Genomic DNA, 20,302 nt, shown 5'->3' on the forward strand with positions numbered 1-20,302 from the left:
GGTCCCACCTCTCCTTGTTTCCCTATTGTTGGGGTAGGGGGTCAGCCTTACCCACCTCACCAGACCCCCTCCACTTAATTGTACTTTCAGGGGTACCTAATGGGAAGAGTTTCCAGCTAAGGTAGGAGCTTTCATTTCATTGCTCCCTCCATGTGCCTCACTCTAGACCAGTCAGCAGTGCTTCTCCTCTTCATGCACAGTGACACAGACAGGGCCCTGCTCTCTCTCAAGTTCCAGAGGACACCAGGATCCACTGCCTTGTCACCAATTCCAGAAGAATGAGGTCTCACCCCACAAGCTTTTCTCTTCCTGGTTCCCTCTTCTAATTAACTACTCAACTAACTGTTACAGGATCACCACAGAGCTGGAGTCCAAGGACCATCAAGTATATACCCGGGCAGTAGGAAACAGTAACAGTTCAAAGGTATTTACACCTCCAGACCCAAGTCTATGGGCTCTGCAAAAAACAGACTTTAATATAACAATCTATTACTGTTAGCCCTCAGCAATTGATCACCTGTGTCTCCTGGATGCTAAACTAATAAAGGAAACAGGTGCCTTAAAATAATCTGTCTCTGATAAGGCTTATTTCAGGTAAAAATTAAAAGCATGTTCCAAATCTCTCTCCTACCTCACTAACACTAACCAATATAAGCAGAGTACTAAACACTACAATGTCATGGTCACCAGCCCAAGACTTTAAATTTCCCATGGCTGCCTCTTAGTATGTTTAAATTTTTTCTAAGCTCCAGAAACCAGCTTGAATCCATCTGGACTCATCTGCTTCGCATCTGCTTCAGATAAGTACAACCCAAATTTTCCTGGTCTCGGAACCCCACCAAAGGAAAAAAAAATAAGAAAAAATAATTCTTTTTTCTAAGCTTTTCTCTGTCTCACCAGCACTCTCTCAGACTCAAGCAGCCAGAGTCCCAAGCCAAGAAAGATGGACAGCTCCAAGGCAGCAGATGACAACCCACCATCCCAAGACACCTGGCTACCTCGGAAGCCCCCTTCCTTACCCGCCCCCAGAGTTAACTGACACCCACCAAGTCAGCTGGAAGCAGTTTTGGGAGACACAGCGCCCCTATTCCTGTTCACCTGCCTTTTTTATAATAAGCAAAAAGTCTGGAATGTTGGGATTCCTGGCCATTTCTCCAGCTGCATGACCACACGAGTTCAGTAGCCAAGCAAAGGGCCTTATGTCCTACAAGTAATCTGTGCACTGCATGATCGTGTGATTTGCACTCAGTGTGATCATGCAATCTGCACATGCGTGGCATAGCTCCGTAAGCCCATATATGCATGTGCAGGGGAATCCATAAGAAGTGGGACACAGACACCTCCCCTCCTTCTTCTTCTCCTTCTCCTCCCCACACTCTCTGCACGTGTCTTCCACAGGCCTGGTCACGCTCTCTTCTAATAAAACTCTGCTCTGAGGCCGGGCGGTGGTGGCGCACGCCTTTAATCCCAGCACTCGGGAGGCAGAGCCAGGCGGATCTCTTTGAGTTCGAGGCCAGCCTGGGCTACCAATTGAGTTCCAGGAAAGGCGCAAAGCTACACAGAGAAACCCTGTCTCGAAAAAACCAAATAAATAAATAAATAAATAAATAAATAAATAAATAAATAATTTAAGGTTAGATTTGCTACAACATACTATATATGTGATACAATTCTGGTTTAGAATACACTGATACTGCAATAAAATTTTAAAGTTATGAAGGTCTACTCAGATTAGCAAAAGCTGATTTAAGATGTATTCTAATTACTTGTGTCTTTGCTAACTGTTCAACACTAAGCTTCTAGAAAATTTAGAGAAATAACGTATGTTTGATAAATAAGGTAAATTTGATTAATAAGATTTATAAATTCTTACAATAATAGGTTTTCTATACCTGGATAATAGGTTTCTCTGCTGACACAGTAAGCCAGATCAAGCCAAACTGATAAAGTAAAAGAACAGTTTTATCTGAGCAAAGCAACTCCCTGGTGAGTCCTCCAGCTCCAGAGATCGAGGCCAGAGAAGTTACCTGAACTAAAGCAGGGAGGTTATATAGTCTGTAGGAGAGGGGTGATAACGTGTCTGCCACAAGTTGGATTTGTGCCTAAGTATGGCCAAAAACTGAATGCTTTAGGCAGGGACTTGAGCTGCTAATAACTTCAAGGGAGGAGCTGGAACAGCCACTAAGAATGTGGAACTGGGCATTTTGGTGCCTTTTCTGTGTTGGTGATTCTCTGAGAGGGTGGGGTGGGGCTGCGAGAGAAGAGAGAGAGAAAGAGGGGGGATAGGAGGGAGGGAGAGAGGGGGGAGGAGGGAGGGAGGGAAGAGAAAGAGAGATGGGGCTTCTCAGACCATGCAAGAGCAAGCTGAAAGTTCCAACTGAACAGTGTACTCAGGTTCACAGTAGTATTTGTCTAGCTTCTTTGTCTTTGCTCACTTTGTTAAACTTTAGCTATTTGGATAAACTGAGTCATACAAGCAACTGTACTACTCTATAATGGTGCACTATAAAAGCAAAGTCTACTGCATTTATGGTTTATTTTGATGATAAAGGATCTTCAATTAAAATTTCAACTCAAATTTTAAGGCTCAAACTTAACAGGGATAAGGCTGTAAAAATTCTAATCTTATAAAAGCTACTGACTTATTTATTGTAAACTGTTACAGATAATTAAGACATTCAAGTTAATATTCAGTCACCTTATAAATGACCAAATTCTTTAATGTGTCATAACTACACTTATAGTCATGCTAAGTACTAATGTAATTAACTACAGGAATAAACTTTATTAAGTCTCCTGTATATGTTTTCAAAGTTAAACCTAAAACAAGTTAACTAAAAACAAGCAATGTTTGTTTAGTCTAGATACACTTAATAGACAACGGCCCTCAAAACTTTTCAGAGATCTGTTGACTATGGCATTCAAGGTGTTTAATGGAAGAGACGAGCAGGAAAAATAGTAAAAGCTTCCAGTCATATAGAGAAGTGCCCTGGCAGCAGCCCTAAGATCTCCTCCAAAGAAGATGATAGAGCACAGAAGAACTCCACCTGGAGCTTGCTTTAAATGTGGCAAAACTGGCCACTGGGTGAAAAACTACCCTTCATGCCTGCTGCCAGACCCCTGTCCAACAATGGATGCTGGAGAGTTGACTGTCCTGCTTTGCCTAGACAAGCTAGGCCAGTCACCCAAATTCCTCCTCCACAGGAAAGTCTGTTGGATCTTCTGGGCCTGGAAGCCTAAGACTGACTGACACTACCCTGGGACCTCTGCCCGCAGTGGAATCAAGATTACCACGGAGGAACCTAGGGTGATTGTCCAGGTAGCCAGTAAGTCTGTCATTTTTAATAACTTTGGGAACTGCTTGTACTTCCTGCTTAATCTGGTGAAATTTATCCTTCTCAAACCTGATGGTGTTTGTCAGTTTAGTAGCAGCAACCAAGGCTTCAGCTGCCTTCTCAGTTCTCTTTATATGTGAAAATCAGGCCTTAGGCCTCACTTTCCTAGAGCTACTACTAGGTCTAGACACAGTTTACCTTGCTACCAGATTCTAAAAAGAGATAAGCTCACAAAACAGATTTCAATATAACTTTTTACTATTCCTTCATTTAAAGGGAATTGCTTTACAATGACTGTTCTGTTCTCAGTAATCAACCACCTATGTCTCATGGTAAATGACTGGATAGAAAAAAAATGTATAGTTGATATAGGGTCTGAAGATATGGAAGCTAAAGTAAGTTGTAAGGGTCTAAAAAAGTGTTTTAAGATATGTAAATGCAAGTTATAAAGGTCTAAAAGTTTTAAGGTGTGTAAATTCAATTTGTAATGGTGTAGAAAGTGATTTAAGGTATATGTAAAAATGAAAAATGTTTCAGATTTCTATATGTGAAAATAAAAACTTTCAGATTTCTTTCCCTCTCTATGCTATTGTTATATTAAGATTTCAAAAATTCAGAGTTTAACTCCATTAACCAATGGAGTTCTGATAAGCTATTGATCTAGCTCTGGTAAGCACTGACAGCTACTGTCATAGTCACAAGCTCAAGATTTTACATTTGTTTTGGTTGTTTTCTAAGTATAGACTTACAAGAGCTCACTGTGCTAAAAACTGAGAGAACTGAACAGACACCCTAACAGGCTGTTCAATTTTCTCTTAGAGATCAGGCTTCAATTTCAGTTTCCTGAGACAGAGCAAACAGTTTCTGAGAGAGCCACAAAAAAAGGACAATTAATCACTGGTGCCCCTGACCACAGGGACAAGGAGATAGGACGCATCAAGTCTGGGCCACTGAGCCAGCCCCCACAGTCAGTGCATACTAGGCTAGCCAGCCTCTATAAGCAGCTCAAGGACAGAGCCTGGCACTTGTCTAGGCCTGCCCCCAAATGGAAAAGCTACAGCCTAAACCAGCCCCTGACTAACCCTAGCCAATTAAAATGTACTAATATGACTGACACTTGCTTAAGCTAATCATATCTAAAATGACTTAACTGTTCTAGGACCTCCCCTTGGCTATGCTTAAAAGGAGCCCACATATCCCTCTCGGATTCTTCAATGTTTGCCTTTGTGTGAGATGGCAGGCCCCAGCATGCTGGAATAAAAACACTCTTGATGACTACATACATGGATGGTGGTCTTTTGTGGTACTTCTCCAGGACCCTAACATTAACATCTCTATCCAATCTACATATTCAGCCCTCTGGAAACACTGTTAATGCTTTTAACCCAGAATCATTTTTGGGTCCCCAAGATTCTACTATGACACAAAGGTGCTCCTACAATGTGGATTTCAGTACAGATTATAAAGAGTGGTAATGCTAACATATCTAACTTATCTCTTTTTGTGAACTTAAAAAAAGTTCTTGTAAGTTTCAGGGAATTGACTTGAACCCACCTCTCAAGGTCAAATGGACTCCAGATAAGTATTGCCAATCAAAACTGCCCATTTCCCCACTTGCCTATTCTGCTTATTCTTGAGGGTGGGATCTCCTCCACTTTCCCTGGTCTTGGAACTCCCCTCCCTCAACTATCAGAACCATGGGCCTAAAAGTTTCAAATGTAAACCTAAGAAAAAAAATTCCCTCTCAACTCCTTAATATTACCTTCAGTCGCTAGTGTGTGTGTGTGTGTGTGTGTGTGTGTGTGTGTGTGTGTGTGTGTGTTCGTGTTCCAGCAAACTTTAAAGACTACAAACTGCTCCAATGCACCCTGCACTTCCCCAGCCCCAGATGGCCCTGTAGAGCCTGGACAGCATGTCAAACAACTTGTTCTTCCCAGCTTTGGCCAGCATTCCAGCTTTCTTGGGCCCCAAAGATGTCAATGCCCCCAGACAAGAGGAAGCAGTCTAAAGAGTTTGGTGTCCTCACTTTTACCTCACCAGTCACCCCTTCCTATTTCCTCATCTTTTACAATAAACAAAAGGGAGGAATTTCAGGAACCGCCCACATTCCAGAACCAAGTTCCTCCCTGCCTTCAATGACTCAGTGCCAACACCATGTCATCACTGAAGGCCAATGTGGCACATCATTACTAAAGGCCAATGTGACACATTTCCACATCACCACTATGCCTATGCTTCATACCCATGCCCTTCCCCCAGCCTGCACTATCACGGCCTGCTCTCTTTCTCTCTCATCCCACTCTCCTCTGTGAGGTCTGTTGCTTGGTGTGATGTTTGTGGCAATTCTTGGCAAAACACTTCCAGGAGTAGTGGGGACTGAACCTAGGGTCTGATGTATAAGAGTTAAGGGTTCTACCAATGAGCTACAGCCCAGCCCTTCAATTTCCAGTTCCATAAGAAAGGAAGAAAGCAGATAGAGAAAGATAAAAACCTTTAGAGATGAGGGACAGTAATAAGGGAAGGCAATAATGTAAGGGTAAGGCCTCTAGGTCACAGGGGCTGCTCCCATGTCACTAGCAAACAGGAATGGGCCCAGATTAGAAGTGTCCAAACACGTTTATCACAGATGAAAAATGGCATACATCTTTCTTCAACAAGTTTCCCTAAATAACCTAGAACTTAAAACATACTGTACTGTGAGGAGTAGATGCTGTGTGAATGTGTATTATTGACAAGAGCACAGCCATGCCAAAGACCCTAGTGCCTCAGACCCCCCAAAATGGCAAAACCTTCTTTTGATCCAAGTATTAGTGTTTAGGAGTAATTGACCTTTATCTAAACCAGAAACTACCAAATATAACTTCCTCCTCCAGAAGCTTACTGCCTGAGACAGCTCCCCTACAGAGACATCACATGGAGACTTAGCTAACCCCTCCCCTTCCCTGCTTTACATAACGAAGGTTAGATTTAGTTTCCTGGTTAGTGAGTAGGTGCCCTCCATCAGATCAAACACAGCTCATCCAGTCTCAGCCTTTCTGTTTGTACACCTGTCATTTCTTCATTCCTGCACTATCCCAGTTAGGTTTCTAGGAGCAAGCTGTGCAAGATCCATAAGGCTTCCAGCCTCCATATTCCCTACCAACTCCCCTGTTTTCATTGAGGACCTTGACTCTACTCTCTTCTCTTCACAGAGTAGGTAAGAAGCTGGCCACTACATTGTTCCATGGCTGATATAGCCCACTCCCAGAGAGCACAAGGACAATCCCTACACATTCCTCTGGTTCCCCAAACCTCTGAGATCACAGATTTCATTCATGTCAGATAGCAAGTATGGCAGTGTTTTCTCCTTTTGGCTAATCAGTCTTAATTACTCACGGTAGTTCACCTGGATGCCTTCAGAGCCAGCTCTGCAACTAAGGATTTACAGAGGTCCCACAGTGCTATCTCACCTGTACTGTAGACTCAGATTTGGTATTGGCACATAAGCAACTATAGGAGACCAGACCATGGAGCTTCCTTAACTTCTCCATGTGGGGCAGCAGGAGGGCTAGAACCTTCACATTCACATCCATGATCTTGTTCACATTCACATCCATTATCTTGTTCCAGAGCACTTCCAGAATACTTTCCACCAAGGAACAACCTCTGTCTCACACACACCAGTAAGTCAACAATCCCAGACTGTTCCAGGGGCATGGCTAGCAGGCACTAGCAGTCAGTCTTTAGCCTTCCGCATGTAGCACGTGGTGCATCATGCTCAGTCCCTCCCTGAACATGACCAGGCTTGGTTCAATTCTGTTGTTTCCAGCTGCAGATAACCAAAGGTATCTCATGCTGGGCCTGCGGCTGAGTGCCAGCAAAGCCTATTCTTTTGTACAGCCAGTGACCATAGTTACTCTATCAATCAGAACACGGCTCTTCCCTCTTCTTTGCTGAACACTCTTGATGAGAGAGGGACTGAAGAGCAATGAAGGTCTCTCAAAGCCTGTGATACAGCTGTGAATATGGTAGTTACTATTTGGCCTTTTTCTTCCTGGATCTCAAACTAAGTAAAAACTCAGGACAGCAGCTACAGAAGCAAATGACAGGAAAATTCTCCTCAGCACTGGGTGCTGGGCATTTCAAATTGCTAAATTAAGTTATTATCAGTAAATGTTTGATTTGTTGTAGCGATTCTATATTTCTGTATACGTAAGGTTGCATAAACACCTCTTGGGTGAAAAGGCTTCATGAGTGGAGAAGTTTATGAAGCCCTGAAGTAGAACACTAAGAAATGATAGGATTATATTTTGAAGCTAAGGATCAAGCTAGTCACATATTTCCATGAATTATTCAGCTTGCAGCTGGAGACTTCTTTCAAAGCTGTTAGGTGACGATAGCACAGACCATCAGATAACTCAACTGTGCCTGTGTCTTTTCTTCCTAATTGCTCTCCTTACTTTGGGATATCAGGTTAAGTACCACCGTCTCCTTCAATAGGTGACTAAATAGAGTATCTACTAACAAACAGTTATTGCATCTGAATAAGTATTCTCTTCAGCTTTATTTGTAATATGGAAGGAGGTAAGTGAAGAAGGCACCTTAGTATAGTAAAATTTATTAAGTATGAAAAGAAGGAAAAAAATTATAGACTCACCTTTCTTCTGGATAGACTTTCCCAGTTTCCCAAAGTCTGTATGGTTTTTGAGATAAGAGTTAATGTCCTAATTGTCTGTGTATCCTAGAAAATGTAAAAATGACCAAAATTCTTGTTAATTTTTCAAGAAGTAGAATTTATATAAAAAGCAAAATGAAGTCAATGGACTATATGGCTCTAAAATAGTGGCTAAAAAATGTTCATTCAAACTAAGATAGTTAAAATGTAGCTAAACCTAGGATAACTTACAGAACTTAGGGGTTAAGAGACTAAAGAAGCTGGTGGTGAAGGTCTGTGATCCCAACTCCTTGGGAGGCTCAGACAGGAAGACTCCAGGCCTGTTTAAGCTACAAAGTGAATTGAAGTCCAGTCTAGGCAACTTAATATGATTGCCTTGTCTCAAAATAAAAAGTAAAATGAGGGTTGAGGGTACAGCTCGGTAGTAGAGGCCCTAAGATTCCATCCTCAGTACCATTAAAAAAAAAAAAAAAAAAAGACATATTAAAGATTTAATGATTTGACTTGTTCCCTTTGAAAGACATAATTTAATCAATTGTATCTAATGGCTTTGTGTGGTCTATAAGACTGGATCACACTATAAATTTCATTCACTTTTGGAAGATCAGAGCTATCTACTTTTTTCTACCATGTAACTTAAAATGGGTGTTTCCAACTTTCTGTGCTCAGTCTACTTCTAAGCAGATTGAAGAAGTGGACTTTTGCAATCAACTGTTTCCACCATGGGGGTGGAAGGAAAGTCCAAATTCAGAGCAGGCAATGAAGTCACCTCACTGACACAGGATCTTACCAGAGGGTAACTATTTGGGTCTGTTATACAAGCTATCTTTCAGGTCTGTCCACCTGACAGAAGTAGTTACAAATAAAATGGACAGGAACAGAGTTCTCCCATGAGTCTTTCATCTTTTCCTTCCTTCTTTCTTTTTTTAAAGACAGGGTTTCTTTGTGTAGCCCTGGCTATCCTGGAACTTGTTCTGTAGACCAGGCTAGCCTCAGAGATCTGCCTGCCTCCCAAGTGCTAGAATTAAAGTGGTGTGTGTGCCACCACTGCCCTGCAATCTTTTCCTTTTAAACTAAGGTATACTTTACATTTAATTTAGTGACTTGACCTGCTTCCCTGTGTACAGCCTGATAAACTCTTACCAATCTCCATTTTTATATAATCTACCTACCTATCCTACCACAGTAAACTATATTATCAAAAGACATATCTAGGAAATTTAGTTAAGGAGACATATTGTTTTAGTTTCTAGTATCCCAACATTGAAAATAGGCAATCAATGTGGTGGGGATGAAATGACCAAGAAATGAAGAAATCTGAAGTAGTAATATCTGGTATATGATCAATATAATATATCTGGAAAAAGTTATAAATTATAGTTATCCAAAAGTATTTTAGATGGAGCATCCAAGATTCCATCCTATCTCTAAGAGGTCCCTACTACGTAACATTCTTTAAAGTTTTGGTAAAATTAAACTTGAATTAAATTTCACAAGAATTTTCTATTTAATTTTGTTTATTTGGTTTGGTTTTTTGAGACAGGATTTAACCTCTAACTCATAGATCCAACTACATCTGCCTTCTAAGTACTGGGATTAAAGGCATGCACCACTACCACCCGGCTTAGACTTGGCTTTTATTTTTAAATTCAGTGTTTAGGTTATTTTTTCTTGAACTAGCAAAAGGGAACAATGCACATTTTATTCAATTCCAGACCACTCCAAGCTTGTTTAGACCCACACAACTATGGCTTCTGTTGTACAATCATGTCATTCAGCTGCTTTGATTATCTGGTACCATCTACACAGAGATTATAATAAAATTTTCCTTCACCATCTACTGTACCTAGGGCCTTCATCACCTGGCATCCAGTATACAACTTGGCACTGTCATTCAGCAAACGCTATGTAATATTTATTAAATTCAACTGCAATGTTGAACTTTTCAATTCAAAATAACTTAGCATACATTCTCCTTTTCCCCCCTCTTACGTCGACTTATGGAACTGGTACCATCTAACTGTCTTTGGTCTACAAAAAAATAACGTCACAGGTTTGCTATAATTTTTCAAAAGAGCAGTTATTCTGTGCTCATTACCTTTTCTAAAGATGGTTCTTCTGAATCCGCTGGGAGTCTGACCTGGAGGCAGCAAAGCCTTCACCCTCTCCCCTATATTTAAATCATGAATCTGTTTCCCCATTAAGAAAAAGACTCAACTTAGAGCTCCTTCTCTGAACTACCATCTTTATTAATTAAACACTCACTGAGCATGTGACTGTCTTAGAAACTGTCATGAGCTTTGGGTACACATATTTGGAAAAGGTCCTGCCTTGCCCCTGAGGCACTGGCAGTCTATGTTCAGAGGTTATACACAGATGTTACTAGAACAGAATATAAAAATGCCATGACAGAGAGTGCACAGGGTATTACAGATATATATGAGAGACAGAAAACAAAACTAACAGGTTAAAGAGGTCTGCCTTGGGAGGGTCTTAAAAGGAGTTATCAAGGAGAGAATGAGAGATATGTATAATGAAAATAGTCCAATTTTTCCTTTATGAAACTTTAGCACTGGTTACCCAAGTCAATGTTCCTAAAATCTGTATTTTAAAAAGAAAACAAAACAATTGCCAAGGCAATTCAAGTGAAGGTTTCCTTTGTTCCATTCTTCTGACAGTACTAGAAATTCAATGTGGAGTCTCACAGATGCTTGGTAAATGCCTTACTATTGAACTACAGTCTCAGCCCTTAGTCCATCTCATTACTTGTATTTTTAAATTTTATTGTTTAAAGATTGTGGTAGTTTGAAAGAAAATAGACCCCAAAGGGAGTGGCACTATTAGGAGGTGTGGCCTTGGTGGAGAAAGTCTGTCACTGTGGGGGCGGGCTTTGAGGTCTCTCTTGCTCAAGCTTCCCTCAGTGTGACAGTCAGTTGACTTCCTGTTGCCTCTGAGTCAAGATGTAGGACTCTCAGCTCTAGCACCACATCTGCATGCACACCGCCATGCTCCCCATCATGATGACAATGGACTGAACCTCTAAAACTCTAAGTGAGCCACTTTAATGAAATGTTTACTTTTTAAGAGTTGCTGTGGTCATGGTGTCTCTTCACAGCAATAAAAACCCTAAGACAGAAAATTTATTTTTTATGTGCATATGTATATGTGTGTGGGCATGTGCACACCAGGGTGCAGGTACCTCAAATTCAGAAGAGGGGTTAGATCCCCTAGAGCTGGAGTTATGGGTGGCTGTGAACTGCTTGATATGGGTACTTGGAACTGAATTTGGGTTCTCTGCAAGAGCAGTATGCTTTCTTAACTTCTGAGTCATTTCTCCAGCTCCTCCATATTTTAAAAGTAGTGTTTTCAAAAAATAGTTACTTGTTTATGCATATATGTGCACACGCATACCTTCTTGAATCTGTCTTTCAGCAAGAACAGCTCATATCTAGTGTCCTTGCTATGATTATTTAGCTCCTTGTTCTTTAATTTACTATTGTTTACTCTAAAACTAGCTTCTGTAATTAGTTTCTTAATATTCAAAAAATTTCTATATGTAAGATTTAGTAACATTTGATCCTGAATTACTTTGTAATTTTCAATACATGACAATATTATCATCACTCTCAGTTCTCTGAGATCATTCTGTATTCTCAGCTTGTACAGTAGCATCTACTCATACTTTTTATTTGGTTCTAATCAAGTGTTAGCTTTAAATTTATGCAAGTAGTTCTAGACTAACAAAAGTAGCTGTGCTCATCCCTAAATCACCAATACTAAATAATGTTATGTGTTTTCTCTATTCCCACTACTTCAATATTTCTTTCAAATGAAGGGCTATGGTTTAAGACCTGCTGGAGATACTGAAGTGGCGGGGGTAGGGACACACAACAAAAAGGAACCAAAAGAAAAGATGGAAAAACTGGAATAATAAAACTGCATGAAAAGTGACCTAAAGTGTTTGTGGTTAGAGGGATTTTATTTCAACATTTGATCTAGGAATTCTAAGTCTGAATACAAGGCAGAGACACAAGTTTAGAAACGGGAGTTCTGTTTATGTACTATTTATATTGCTGGCAAGCTTCCACTGCCTCAGGTCTTTACAGCTTTAGTTAACACAGCCACAGCAAAGATTGCCCCGTGAACAAAAAAGGACAGGGCTACGCAGAACATATTATTTTTTGCCATTGCTACATGGCTCTACTCAGCTAACACTGTGAGGCTATCCAGGGGAGGTATGGGCATTTAGAATCCAGTTCAGCTGCAAAGCCTACATGTCTTCCCTACAGTGCAGTACTTGATGGCCTGTAAGTATATTAAGGTAGGGAATGTCAAGATGCTCCAGCATCTCCAGCACTGAGCACTGTGACAGTGGCTGTGTAAGTGTCTCAACACCAGTCTGCTTACAGTCTGTGGAGACTGAACCTAGTCCCATTGAAATCCAGTTCAAATTGGGTAGGATCCAATCATACTGCCTTAGTTATGTGAGCCTAGAAGTACTGCATGGCGATTTCCTTACCTGTACATGGGGTTAATAAAATAATTTACTCCTACAGTGACTAGGATGACCTAAATGAGTTAAACATATAAAGTGATTAAAACAAAGCTTGGTACAAAGTAATCACTAAATGTTTCTTATTATCTGTTATACAAATTAGCAGCTAAAAGCATTAAGAGTATAAAGTATTTAGAATAAAAAAAGTTAAGGAGTGATTAAGATATGCTGTATGGAGGATATAGAAATAAGTTTAAAAAAGAAACTTTAAAATATTAAAAGTATATATGCAAAGAAGATTTAAATTTAGGTAACTGAGTAGAACTTCAGAAATAAACTACATGCTTTAAAGAATTTTAATCTCATATTTTGATATAACAAGTGAATAGAAAGCAAAAATATGAAGATATCAAATAAGTTAGGTTCCTATACAGTTTGGAAAAATGAATTTCATTTTTCAAATTTCTGAGATTTAAAAATATTCCCATGATTAAACTATCATAAATTGGGTGTAACAGGCGTGCTTATACTCTGAAGGCTAAAACAGGAATACTGTTGCAAGTTAAAGTCAATCTGGATTATGTAATAAGATTCTGTCTCAAAATATAAAAATAAAAAATAAACTGTTATAATAAACCAGGAAAGGGTCTGTTAACAACCAGCCAAAACCACTACTACAAACCACTACCACCATCCTGTAACTAAGGACCAACGGCACTTGTATTATGGAAAATCACACGTACAGAACAGCAGCGGGGAAACCCTGAGACACCTCCTTCCTGCTCATCAGCATTTTATCACTGGTGAAAAGTCTTAGCACAGCAGTATAAGTGGTTTATTTTTTCTTCACTTTACTAAAAATAAAAATGGAATAAAGCTTGAGAGGAACAAACACTTACTGGATAATGAGGTCGCAAATGAAAAGTATGAGGTGATAGTATCGCTACAGCAAAGAAACGAAGGAACACAAAGCTGGTCACTGCAGAGTACTGAACATGAGGGTTATCTGCAGGGATAAAACGGTGAAACGTCATGCAAAACACTAATTAAAAACCAAAGACGATAAAGTAAAGAACTATGTAAACTATGTAGGAGAGAGGAAAATAATGTGTAAAGTAAAGACTGAATTTGTGAAATGGTACTAATGATTGTGGCTAAACTAAAAGAAAAAAATGCTGTAACTTAAAATAACAAATAAAATGAAAGGCAAAGTTGCTATGTTTTTAAAGAAACATTTTTAATTTGAAAAACAGCCTTTTTTTCCTTCATATAGTCTTGAAATTACAACAAAAATAAAAGCAGTATCCAGCACTACCCAGTGGCAAATTCAATACCAAAAAATAGCTTTCAGTTGTACAATTTTGTTTCAGATTCACCCTAAAACTCTTGATGACATCAAAGGCCATCTGTATGGTTAACTTTGAATATCTAGTTTACTGGATGCAAAATGCCTAGGAGACCAGTAACCCACCTCTGTATGTCTCTGAAGATGTGTTTTGGCCCCGGCTCACTCCTCCCTCTACCTCCCTCCTCATTGGCAGGAGGTGAGCAGCCTCCTCGGCTGCAGGACACCATCACAGTGTTTCGCTGCCTCAGGTCTGATTAAGGCAATGGATCCTGCCGATGCTGGACTGAAGCTCTAAAACTATGAACCGTATCAATCTTTTATATTGTTTCTCCCAGGTATTTACCACAAAAAGAAACACCAACAACTTAAAAACTGCAGGATACTTGTAGCACTGATCACTCATCTTCAGTACTTGTTTCAGACTGGGGTCAACAACTAACCTGACAACCAGATGCTAGAGAAGTGGGTGGTGGGTGGAAGAGTTTCTAGATCTGATGTGAGTTTTAGCTCTTACAAATCACTCAGCAGGGAACACCACCAAGCTGTCCACTGTTCGAGTGCTTGCCCCGCTATCTATACTCCAGGTAGTAAGAACAAATGAGACCTCAGTTTCATCATCTAATCAATGGGCATGGCCTCAAACAGGGTTAGGAGTAAAAGACAAGACAGGCTAGCAAGCAGGTAACATGGTTATGATCTAGCTCACTACTTGAAGATAGAATCCAATTAGCACTTCACCTTTATGTATGCAGGATCAAGTCTCTGCCTCCTCTATTGATTATGAAGGTTAAAGATATTTAATTAAAGCTAAATGTTTTGTATCTTTATTATAACTAGCCAAGAGACCTAAATCTGATTCATGTATAAGTTAGACAACTCAGCCATACTATTTTAGTATTGGGTAAGTTAAAAACAGGGACAGATACATGCAAACATAATAAAATAACAAAATCTCTTTGGATGGCTAAAAAAGTTAATTTATAGTTTTATGCAGCTAGATAAACCTGATCATTAACAAGTAGCTGCCCTATCTATGCCTCTCCCTCTGTTATGGGCAGATCTGCAACGGGATTTGGCAAATTTATTTATGTAACAGAAATGAACTAAGTACTAACAATAAGAGGTAGTAATTCATAACTTCATAAATTCTTTCCAAGAAAAATCTTAATATAGCTGATTTTGCAAAATTAAGCACAATGATTTCTTGATATATGTACCTCAAAATCTTATGTATGTTGGGGCAAGTGTTTGTAAAGCCAAAGACTATTTTTGATAAAAACATCTCTCCAGCATTCCCAAGCTGTCAAATCTAGTCAATTGTATGAAACTAATGATTACTACTGTTCGAATATAGGCAAATGGGAAAACAACCGGTACAACAAAGGTACTCCTGTGTACTCCACAGGCTCTTAAATATGTAGCACATAAAGGCTTACTTATATATTATAGAAAACCTTATAGACCCAAACTTTTCCTTCTTAAAAATTAATGATTTTGATTTGTACTTTATATAAAGTTGCCATTATACTGAAATAAAATGGATTGCATGTTCTGAAATTATAGGAAAAATAAACCATAAAGTTTCACAAAGAAGCTAGCATCATTTTGAAAAACTTCTAGAAGACTGGACCTATGCACAAACATTTCACAGAAACCAAATGAACACCATGTAGGAAAAAATAGAGAAAAAGAAATGGTATGACTGAGTATTATCAAGGCACTTACTAGGAAATCTCTTAGTAGCCATTTGCCTCAGAGAATAAAAGATATCACACATCACAGTGGGGCAGCTCACACTTGATCCTACAATTGTATTGAATACTTTGTCCACATAGTAGTGCAGATTCTCCTGCAGAATTTAACAAAGTAAACACTAAGATTCTGACTTCCACACATCTTCAATAGTCTTTACGAAAAAAAGTAATGGATATGAGATTTATTAGACGATGGCCATCTAGTATTCTAAAGGCCTGCTTCCATTCTCCAAGTTCATTCAGTTAAAAAGGCAATCAACATTCTGACTTAATTTAATAAATTCAGACTTTCTAGACAGGTGAGTATAGGAATAATTTTCACAAGAAGCACAGTTAACAAAACAATAAAGAGGGAAGCCAGGGAAAGAACTCATGATAGGCACCATTAGTACACTGCAACACAGTTTATACTACAGTATATAAAACCTGTGACCCCCAACACAATTATAGATTTCTCAGTCTCAACTAGAATCATTATGTCACTTAGTCCGATGAGTCTGGCCTGAAAGGAATAGTCAGAATGGAGGCTGTAACTAGCTGCAGCTTAAATCCATTATTATTAGAGGTTACTGTCACTACTGTTGGTTGCTCTCTAGAACTAGATGGGAAGACCCTACTGCTGAAGACATCATGTGCTCTGGTCTAGAAATTTTATCCCTGCTAGTCAGCCTTCACAGTGTTAGAAGGTGTAATGCAGGCTGCTAATGCAGAATTGCCATTAAGAGTTTACTCAGAGCTGGGCGGTGGTGGTGCATGCCTTTAATCCCAGCACTCAGGAGGCAGAGCCAGGTGGATCTCTGTGAGTTTGAGGCCAGCCTGGTCTATAAAGTGAGATCCAGGACAGGAACCAAAACTACACAGAGAAACCCTGTCTTAAACAAACAAACAAGCAAACAAACAAAACCCCAAAACCAACCAAACAAAAAGAATTTATTCAGCAGCAACCCTGTGTACTGTACTATTGACTTGTCAGGCAACAAGGGCATCACTGTTAGGGGGATAAACAAGCACTCTCTGATTTGGATCTGAGGCCTGCTTCACAGGAGGGGATTCTCATTTGACACTATAAACCTGGCCAGAAACCCATGGCTAGGGTAAGGGTAGCGGTGTGGTGGGGAAGATACTGCTGCTGATTTGCTAAATAGCTATGCCTATCAAATGATCTTCCAAACATTTCTGTTTAAGTCCAGAACTGGTGATGCTGTTGGCTTTGGTCAGAGAAGCTTCTCTTTACAGTGGGTGGCAGCCACTATAGAGGCTCACAGTGCTGAGAATAGGTGACTTAGTCACCTGAGAATAGGTGCTTAGCCTTAAATGGGCTATATAGAATACCTCCCTTGAGGTTCAGGGAATATCATTTAAGAGTGAACAGAAAGAATCTAGGAGGAAAGAGTGACTGTCTCCTAACAGTATTTTAAGCACTATATGGCCACTGCACTCTTGAATTCTCAGTAGCTATGATCAACAGAACAAGACCTATATAAAATCAGGCCCATCAACTGTCTGTCATGGAGTGGGGAGAGGCTTATTATATAAGTCCCTACCTATCCCTAAGGATCTACAGGCAATAAGTGGTTGCTGGGGGAAAGAGAAACATTTTATTTATTTATTTATTTTTTGGTGTTGTAACTATTGGTAAGTTGTCTATGCTACTATAATTAACCCCTCACTTCCTGTCCCTAAGTAAACTTACTAGGATACATGAACTTACACGGAAACACACACACACACACACACACACACACACACACACACACACACACACGAAAGTAGAAAAGAAGAGCCAATAATTAAAAACAAAACTTTAAGAAAGAAGTAAAGGTGGCAGCCAGAGAGGCTCCGGCAGCTAAGAACACACACTGCTCTCGCACAGAAGCCCTTCGGTGCTCAGCACCCATGTCAGGCAGATCACTTCTGCCTATAACTACAGCTCAAGGGAATTCAAAGCCTCTGGATTCCACAGCACTATACTTTCACATGAATATACCCACAATTAAAAAATAAAGAAGAAAGAAAAGTTGAAGGGGAGGACTAGTTGGAAAGAGGAAATGATCAGTAGGAGAGGGAACAAAAGAGAATAAAAGGGGTTAACATGATCAAAATGCCTTCTATACATGTACGAAAATAGAACATAACCTATTATTATCTATAATATCTGCTAACACAAGATCAGCTTCCAAAGAAGCCAAGCTTAGGTCCCAGCACCCATGTCAGGCAGCCCAACTGTCTGCAGCTCTGTCCCAGAAGATCTGGTGTCCTCTTTCAGCCTCTGCTGGCACCTGCATTCATGTGCATATCACCTCCAAACACATAGATATAACTAAAATGCTAAGTTAAAAAATTTAAGACTAGGGCTGGAGAGATGGCTCAGAGGTTAAAAGCACTGACTGCTCTTCCAGAGGTCCTGAATTCAATTCCCAGCAACCACATGGTGGCTCTCAACCATCTGTAATGAGATCTGGTGCCCTCTTCTGGACTGCTGTCATACATGCTGTATACATAATAAATAAATCTTTAAAAAAAAAAATTAAGGCTAAAATAAGGTAAAATCAACACTAGGAAATGTTCTGAAAAATAAAGGCTCATGTAAAGAATAAACAACATTGTTTCCAGATACATGGCATTATTTAATTTTAAGGTGGGGGGGGTGTAAAGAAATGGCTAAGTGGTTAAGAACACTTATGTTCTTGCAGACGACCTGGGTTTGATTTTCAGCACTCACGTGGTGGCTCACAACCATCTATAACTCTATTCTCAGATAATCCAATGCCCTCTTCTGATCTCCCCAGGTACTAATCACACATGTGGTGCACAGCATACACACAGGCAAAACACTCATAAAATAAACCATTTGCGGGAGACAGGTATAACATTAAGAATACAATTAATGTAGCTCTAAACTGCATTATATAAACTTACCTTATTATTTTCTACATTATCTCCCTCTTTCAACTTAACAGGATCTATTTCACAGGATTTCGAGGATTCACATATCTGAAAAATACATGTGTTTTTCAGTTACTGTTCTTTCCTAGGTAATTTGACAACATCAAAGTAATGCTTTTTCTGATAATATAAAAACTAAATCTAACGAAGTTTAAAGCCCCTACCTGAAGATGTTATGTACATTGTAGACACTTTCCCAAAGAACTGTATCAAAATTGTTTCTTAAAGACTTAGTAAAATAAAAATATAATGAACAATAATGTAGATTGATGTGCCTTGTGAGTAAAAATTCACAGATGGCAAAATGATTTACTTATAAAGTGTCTATCCTTATTCCTTCAGTAGCCCATGAATGGACAGATCCTTCAAGTCAACATATTACTTCTTGAAAGAGAAACTCTAGTGCAGTGGTCCTCAACCTTCCTATTGCTGTGGCCCTTTAATACAGTTCCTCATGGTATGATGACCCCAACCATAAAATTATTTTCGTTGCTACTTCAAAACTGTAATTTTGTTACTATTATGAATCACAATGTAAATATCTGATATGCAGATGGTCTTGGAGACCCCTGTGCAAGGGCAGTTCAACCCACAGCTTCAGAACCACTGCTCTTGATGGTCACAGACTTTGGCAATGAGGTCTATGCTGTACCTCGTCTAGAACAGGCTTTAATGTGACTTTCAAGTAGTGTCCTCCCACTATTTTCATCATCTCATCCAGACACCGGGTCGCCAGGGAATTTCCTCTAAAAATTGTGCTTGCATCTCTGAAACAGAGATAGAAAGAGATAAAAATCAAGTACAGCAAAGAAAGAAGAAAATGTTTTGAAACAGTAACATTTTCTGACTTTGATTATATATACAATTTTAGTAATTTTACTACTAACAGGAAAGTCTGCTGCCATTAAGAGTTTCTAAAACTATTCAAACTACTTTCTGAAAATGTTAACATCAGTTTAAAGAAGAAACTATATTTACTAATTTAAACAAATATAGTGTGGGTATGTGTGCATAAAATGATGATGCTGTTTTACTATGATGGGAATGGAAAGCCATCTGATTGCTCTTCATGGTGTCCTATGTGTGCCTTATAAAGTGTTCTTACTATCTGACTTGTGAATCACTGCATCAAGAAGAAAAGATCAGTAATAGTAACAAAGGAAATTGCACCACTGAATTAAACACATTTCCTTATTAACTGGTCCTTACTGTTGTTGGATTCTGTTTGGTAACTTTTTTTTTGTTTTTCGAGAGGGTTTCTCTGTATAGTTTTGGTGCCTGTCCTGGAGCTCGCTCTATAGACCAGGTTGGCCTTGAACTCACAGAGACCCACCTGGCTCTGCCTCCTGAGTGCTGGGATTAAAGGCATGCACCACCACCGCCCAGTCCTCTGGTAACTTTAAGAACTGTCTTTTGTTACTGACTAAGGAGAGTTCTTTTTCACCTGCTCTACAGTAAACTTGGTCAATACAAAAAAACAAAACAAAACAAAACCCTCAAAAAAACAACTGAGACTATAAAAACAATCTGGCAAATTAAAGTTCAATTTCAACAACGCATAATTAGCATTTAATGAAATACATTTCTTACTGGGTATCCTTCAGGTCCAGTTCAGCCACCGCAGTGATAAAAGGAACAAGTTTATTGTGATGCAGCAATAGTCGTACAAGAGGCAAAACAGCATCCTTTTGATCTTGACATATTTCACCCAAAATATAAGCAGCTGAGGCAGATACTGGCTAGGATACAGAATGGCAGAAAACAAGTACA

General features: G+C 39.4%; 1 protein-coding gene across 2 annotated transcripts in view; it reads right to left on the reverse strand.

Moving 5' to 3' along the window:
- Positions 1 to 20,302, reverse strand: part of Rasa2 (RAS p21 protein activator 2) — a 114,437-nt gene that overhangs the window by 24,162 nt on the left and 69,973 nt on the right. For both annotated transcript variants that reach the window (XM_059268400.1, XM_059268401.1), the window contains 6 exons: positions 20,123 to 20,271; positions 19,185 to 19,299; positions 18,506 to 18,580; positions 15,558 to 15,681; positions 13,384 to 13,490; positions 7,972 to 8,055 (listed from right to left, as the gene is read on the reverse strand). In XM_059268400.1, coding sequence (XP_059124383.1) covers positions 7,972 to 8,055; positions 13,384 to 13,490; positions 15,558 to 15,681; positions 18,506 to 18,580; positions 19,185 to 19,299; positions 20,123 to 20,271 — 654 coding nt within the window. The remainder of the gene's footprint in view (positions 1 to 7,971; positions 8,056 to 13,383; positions 13,491 to 15,557; positions 15,682 to 18,505; positions 18,581 to 19,184; positions 19,300 to 20,122; positions 20,272 to 20,302) is intronic.

The sequence above is a fragment of the Peromyscus eremicus genome, chromosome 7 (assembly GCF_949786415.1).
Source record: "Peromyscus eremicus chromosome 7, PerEre_H2_v1, whole genome shotgun sequence".
Taxonomy (NCBI): domain Eukaryota; kingdom Metazoa; phylum Chordata; class Mammalia; order Rodentia; family Cricetidae; genus Peromyscus; species Peromyscus eremicus.